Source organism: Rhinopithecus bieti, unplaced genomic scaffold (assembly GCF_001698545.2).
Source record: "Rhinopithecus bieti isolate Rb0 unplaced genomic scaffold, ASM169854v2 scaffold_33432, whole genome shotgun sequence".
Classification (NCBI taxonomy): Eukaryota; Metazoa; Chordata; class Mammalia; order Primates; family Cercopithecidae; genus Rhinopithecus; species Rhinopithecus bieti.
In genome coordinates, this window is record NW_016814481.1 from 303,870 (window position 1) to 309,902 (window position 6,033).

Sequence of the window (6,033 nt, forward strand, 5' to 3'; positions counted from 1 at the left end):
TGATCCGCCCGTCTCGGCCTCCCAAAGTGCTGGGATTACAGGCTTTGGTCACCGCGCCCGGCCCAACCCGATATTTGTTTTTTTTTTTTTTGTTTTTTTTTTTTTTTTAGATAGTCTTGCTCTGTCACCCAGGCTGGTGCAGTGGCATGATCTCAGCTCACTACAACCTCCACCTCCCAGGTTCAAGAGATTCTCATGCCTCAGCCTCCTGAGTGTCTGGGATTACAGGCGTGAGCCACTACACCCAGCTAATTTTTATATTTTTAGTAGGGACAGGGTTTCACCATGTTGGCCAGGCTGGTCTTGAACTTCTGACTTTAGGTAATCTGCCAGCCTCGGCCTCCCAAAGTGCTGGGATTACAGGCATGAGTCACCACGCCCAGCCCACCCCTATATTTTAAAACATCTCTAGATTGCATATCATAGCTAGTACCATGTAAATACTATGTATATTGTTGTTATTGGCTAGGTGTAGTGGTGGTGCAGGCCTGTAATCAGGAGGCTGGGGTGGGAGGATTGCTTGAACTCAGAAGTTCTAGACCAGCCTTGGCAACATAGCAAGACGCCGTCTCTATTTTTAAGCCTGTAATGCCAACACTTTGGGAGGCCAAGGCAGGCAGATCACTTGAGCTCAGGGGTTCAAAACTAGCCTGGGCATCATGGCAAAACCCCATCTCTACAAAAAATACTAAAATTAGCTGGGTGTAGTGGTATGCACCTGTGGTCCCAGCTATTCAGGAGGGGGCTGAGATGGGAGGATTGCTTTTTATTTATTTATTTATTTTGGAGACAGAGTCTTGCTCTGTCACCCAGGCTGGAGTGCCGTGGCACGACCTCGGCTTACTGTAACCTCTGCTTCCTGGGTTCCAGCGATTCTTTTCAAATATTTTCAATCCACGTGGTTGAGTCCATGGATGGAGAACCCACAGAAAAGGGGGACTGCCTGTACACCTGAGGTGTTAGAAGGTGATAAATGCTGGGGCCGGGTGTGGTGGCTCACGCCTGTAATCCCAGCACTTTGGGAGGCCGAGGCGGGTGGATCACGAGGTCAGGAGATCAAGACCATCCTGGCTAACATGGTGAAACCCTGTCTCTACTAAAATGCAAAAACTTAGCTCGGCGTGGTGGCGGGCGCCTGTAGTCCCAGCTACTCGGGAGGCTGAGGCAGGAGAATGGCGTGAACCCGGGAGGCAGAGCTTGCAGTGAGCCGAGATTGTGCCACTGCACTCCAGCCCGGGTGACAAAGCGAGACTCCATCTCAAAAAAAAAAAAAAGGTGATAAATGCTAAAGACAGACAGCAGGACACTGGAAGTGTGGGGATTGCTATGCAAAACTGAGAGATCAGAGAAGGCTTCACCGAGAAGGTGTCCTTTAAACAGACGTGAAACAGAAGTATGCGAGCATTGGGAAGAGCGTACCAGGCAGAGAGAACTGCCACTGCGAAGGCCCCTGGGTAGGACTGTGCTCGGTAAGCCTTGGACAATCCACGCCCAGTCTAGGAGCCTGCACCCCTAACCAATGGACCACCTTGTCTGTTTGCCCCTCCCCGGGGCCTTCTCCTGGTGTGCGGGGCCCCCACAGGTGTGATCCGCTCACTGCACAGCCTGGGCCGCCTGGAGCACGCCTTCTGCACGGAGACCCGGCCCTATAACCAGGGAGCCCGGCTGACGGCCTTTGAGCTGGTCTATGAGCAGATCCCCGCCACCCTTATCGCCGACAGCATGGTGGCTGCTGCCATGGCCCATAGGGGCGTGTCAGGTAAGCAGACAGAAAGTCCTGGGGGGTAAGCCCTGGGGGTGGGGCTCTGGGGCATGGGGCCAGGTAGTGACCCCCAACTTCTCATGCCCCCCCTCCCCAGCCGTGGTCGTGGGAGCTGACCGCGTGGTTGCCAATGGTGACACAGCCAACAAGGTGGGCACCTACCAGCTGGCCATTGTCGCCAAGCACCACGGCATTCCCTTCTACGTGGCTGCCCCCAGCTCCTCATGTGACCTCCGTCTGGAGACCGGCAAGGAGATCATTATTGAAGAGCGACCAGCCCAGGAGCTGACTGATGTTAATGGGGTCCGGATTGCGGCACCCGGTAAGCCACCCCCTCAGGCGACACCCCAGCTTCTGGGCACTTCATGGAGGCAGGTGATATGCAGGGCCTTGTCATCCTTCTGGAACATACACAGCTCCTACAAGCCACTTTTTCTTCTTCTTTTCTTTTTGAGATGGAGTCTTGCTCTGTCCCTCAGGCTAGAGTGCAGTGGTGTGATCTCAGCTCACTGCAACCTCCACCTCCCGGGTTCAAGCAATTCTCCTGCCTCAGCCTCCTGAGTAGCTGGGACTATAGGTGGGCGCCACCACACCTCGTTAATTTTCGTATTTTTAGTAGAGATGGGGTTTCAACATGTTGACCAGGCTAGTTATAAACTACTGACCTCAAGCAATCAGTCTGCTTCTGCCTCCCAAAGCGCTAGGACTACAGGTGTGAGCCACCATGCCTGGCCCAAGCCGCTTCTTCTAACAGGTGCATCCTGGAGGTCAGATCCAACATCAGAATTTACAACTAACCGGTTATATGAATGGTCTTGAACAACTGTCTTGCTATTCTCCACTCAGGTTTTCTTAAGAGGAAATAAGAATATCTGCCTGGCCACGTGTTGGTAAAGAAAAACCAAGATGGCCAGGCGAGGTGGCTCACACCTGTAATCCCAGCACTTTGGGAGGCCGAGGCAGGGAGATCGCAAGGTCAGGAGTTCGAGACCAGCCTGGTCAACATAGTGAAACCCTGTCTCTACTAAAAACACAAAAATTAGCTGGGCATGGTGGCATCCGCCTGTGATCCCAGCTACTCAGGAGGCTGACACAGGAGACTCACTTGAACCTGAGAGGCGGAGGTTGTGGTGAGCTGAGATTGCGCCACTGCACTCCAGCCTGGGCAACAGAGTGAGACTCTGTCTCAAAAAAAAAACAAAGAAAAGAAAAAACAAGATATTTCTAGACTTATTTTTATTTTTATTTGTTTATTTTCATAGAGATAGGGTCTCGCTGTGTTCCCCAGGCTGGTCTCGAACTCCTGACCTCAAGCGATCCTCCTGCCTCAGCCTCCCAAAGCACTGAGATTACAGGTGTGAGCTACCATGCCTTGCTGCAAGACTTTTCTTAGCTGCCTATGCAACCATTAGCAAGTTCCTGGCTGTGCAACCATTAGCAAGTTCCCTAAATTCTCTAATTCCCTGAGATCCTCACTGATCCTATCTGTAAAATGGGCTTTGGCTAGAACCTGCTGCATAAACCCAACGGCCATCAGTGAATTAACCCACAGGACATTTAGATCAATGACTGGCCCTTTAAATATTAGTCCATGCACCCGGATGCGGTGTCTTACGCCTATAATCCCAACACTTTGGGAGGCAGAGGCCTGCGGATCACTTGAGGTCAGCGTTCCAGACCAGCCTAGCCAACAGAGCGACACCATGTCTCCACTAAAAACATACAAAAATTGCCGAATGTGGTGGCTCATGCCTGTAATCCCAGAACTTTGGGAGGCCGAGGCGGGCAGATCACAAGGTCAGGAGACCGAGACCATCCTGGCAAACACGGTGAAACCCCGTCTCTACTAAAAATACAAAAAACTAGCTGGGCGTTGTGGCGGGCGCCTGTAGTCCCAGCTACTCAGGAGGCAGGAGAATGCATGACCCTGGGAGGCAGAGCTTGCAGTGAGTCGAGATTGCACCACTGCACTCCAGCCTGGGCGACAGAGGAAGACTCTGTCTCACAAAAAAAAAAAAGGCCGGGCACAGTGGCTCACGCCTGTAATCCCAACACTTTGGGAGGCTGAGGTGGGGGGATCACCTGAGGTCCAGGGTTCGAGACCAGCCTGGCCAATGTGGTGAAACCCCGTCTCTACTAAAAATACAAAAAAAATTAGCCAGACGAGATGGCAAGAACCTGTAATCCCAACTACCTGGAAGGCTGAGGCAGAATATCTTGAACCTGGGAGACACAGTTGAGATCATGTCACTGCACTCCAGTCTAGGTGACAACAGCAAAACTCCATCTCAAAAAAACAAAGGCCAGACACGGTGGCTCAAGCCTGTAATCCCAGCACTTTGGGAGGCCGAGACGGGCGGATCACGAGGTCGGGAGATCGAGACCATCCTGGCTAACACGGTGAAACCCTGTCTCTACTAAAAAAAAAAAAAATACAAAAAACTAGACGGGCGAGGTGGCGGGCGCCTGTAGTCCCAGCTACTCGAGAGGCTGAGGCAGGAGAATGGCATAAACCTGGGAGGCGGAGCTTGCAGTGAGCTGAGATCCGGCCGCTGCACTCCAGCCTGGGCGACAGAGCGAGACTCCACCTCAAAAAAAAAAACAAAAAACAAAAAAACAGCCAGGCATGGTGGTGCACCATGGCTCAGCTGTCTGTGGTCCCAGCTGCTCAGGAGGCTGCAGCAGGAGAATCGCTTGAACCCAGGAGGCAGAGGTTACACTAAGGCGAGATCACACCACTGTACTCCAGCCTGGGTGACAGAATGAGACTCTGTCTCAAAAAATAATAATAATAATTAAAAATAAAACTAAAAAAATAGTGGGATAGGCCAGGCACGGTGGCTCACGCCTATAATCCCAGCACTTTGAGAGGCCGAGGCAGGCAGATCACCTGAGGTCGAGAATTTGAAACCAGCCTGACCAACATGGAAAAACCTCATCTCTACTAAAAATAGTGTCCGGGCATGGTGGTGCATGCGTGTAATCCCAGCTACTCGAGAGACTGAGGCAGGAGAATTGCTTGCACCCAGAAGGTGGAGGTTGCGGTGAGCCGAGATTGCACCACTGCACTCCAGCCTGGGCAACAAAAGCGAAACTACATCTCACAAAAAATAAAAAAATAAGTGGGATAGATGTGTATAGGACTGTGAATTCTTCTTAGGCAGTGACAGTCTAGGAGCAGTGGTGAGTCTAAACTTACTATTGGGTACAATGTCCGTGCCTGCATGTACTTTTGGGGTGAGAATCCTTAGGTTTTCAAGGACTCCCCAATACCAAGAACCACTGTGATAGAAACAGGTGACCACAACCTGAGAACTCTCACAGAAGCAAATTCCTGCCTCCTTGGCTCCCCTCTCTCCCCTGCAGGGATTGGAGTTTGGAATCCTGCCTTCGATGTCACCCCCCATGACCTCATCACTGGCGGCATCATCACAGAACTGGGGGTCTTTGCCCCTGAGGAGCTCCGGGCAGCCCTAACCACCACCATCTCTTCCAGGAATGGAACCCTAGATGGACCCCAGATGTAATCAACACAGCTCTCCCTAGCCTGCCTCTCTAGGTTTTTTAATACATTTCTTGAACAGCTACCCAAAAGCTGACCTTCTTGCCCCTGACCACACTTGTTCCTAGTTCAGGAAGCTCAGACAGGGCCTTCCATCTAGAACCCTGCATCTAAAGCCAGGCTGCCCAGATTCAAATCCTGACTCTGCCACCTTTTCCACTGTATGATCCTGGGCAAGTCACTTCGCTTCTCTGTGCCTTGGTTTCCTCATTTATAAAATGTGGATAACAGGCTGGGCGTGGTGGCTCACGCCTGTAATCCCAGCACTTTGGGAGGCCGAAGCAGGCGGATCACGAGGTCAGGACATTAAGACCATCCTGGCTAACATGGTGAAACCCCGTCTTTACTAAAAATACAAAATATTAGCCGGGCGTGGTGACGGGTACCTGTAGTCCCAGCTACTCGGGAGGCTGAGGCAGGAGAATGGCATGAACCCGGGAGGTGGAGTTTGCAGTGAGCCGAGATCGCGCCACTGCACACCAGCCTGGGCCACAGAGCGAGACTCCATCTCAAAAAAAAAAAGAATTAATTAAAAAATGAAAAACAAATGTGGATAACACTAGTACCTCCCTCTTAAGGTCAGAGCTGGAGCTAGGGTAACACCTGCAGGGCAGAATTTTAAGAAGACACCAAAAATGCTCAGCAACCAAGATAAAAAATATTTTAAAGCAATATTTTGTTTTTGGTTTTTTTTTTTTTTTTTTTTTTT

General features: G+C 51.2%; 1 protein-coding gene across 2 annotated transcripts in view; it reads left to right on the top strand.

Annotated features, from left to right (window-relative positions):
* The window catches only part of MRI1 (methylthioribose-1-phosphate isomerase 1), an 8,961-nt gene extending 2,934 nt beyond the window's left edge, over nucleotides 1-6,027 (top strand). The window contains exons 3-6 of one of the 2 annotated variants that reach the window (XM_017851267.1): nucleotides 1,381-1,469; nucleotides 1,583-1,759; nucleotides 1,860-2,084; nucleotides 5,129-5,588. In XM_017851267.1, the coding sequence (XP_017706756.1) occupies nucleotides 1,381-1,469; nucleotides 1,583-1,759; nucleotides 1,860-2,084; nucleotides 5,129-5,289 (652 nt within the window). In that variant the 3' untranslated portion in view covers nucleotides 5,290-5,588. Of the gene's footprint in view, nucleotides 1-1,380; nucleotides 1,470-1,582; nucleotides 1,760-1,859; nucleotides 2,085-5,128 lie in introns of both variants that reach the window. The other variant, XM_017851266.1, reaches the window with a different exon arrangement.
* The last annotated feature ends 6 nt before the right edge of the window (nucleotides 6,028-6,033 follow it).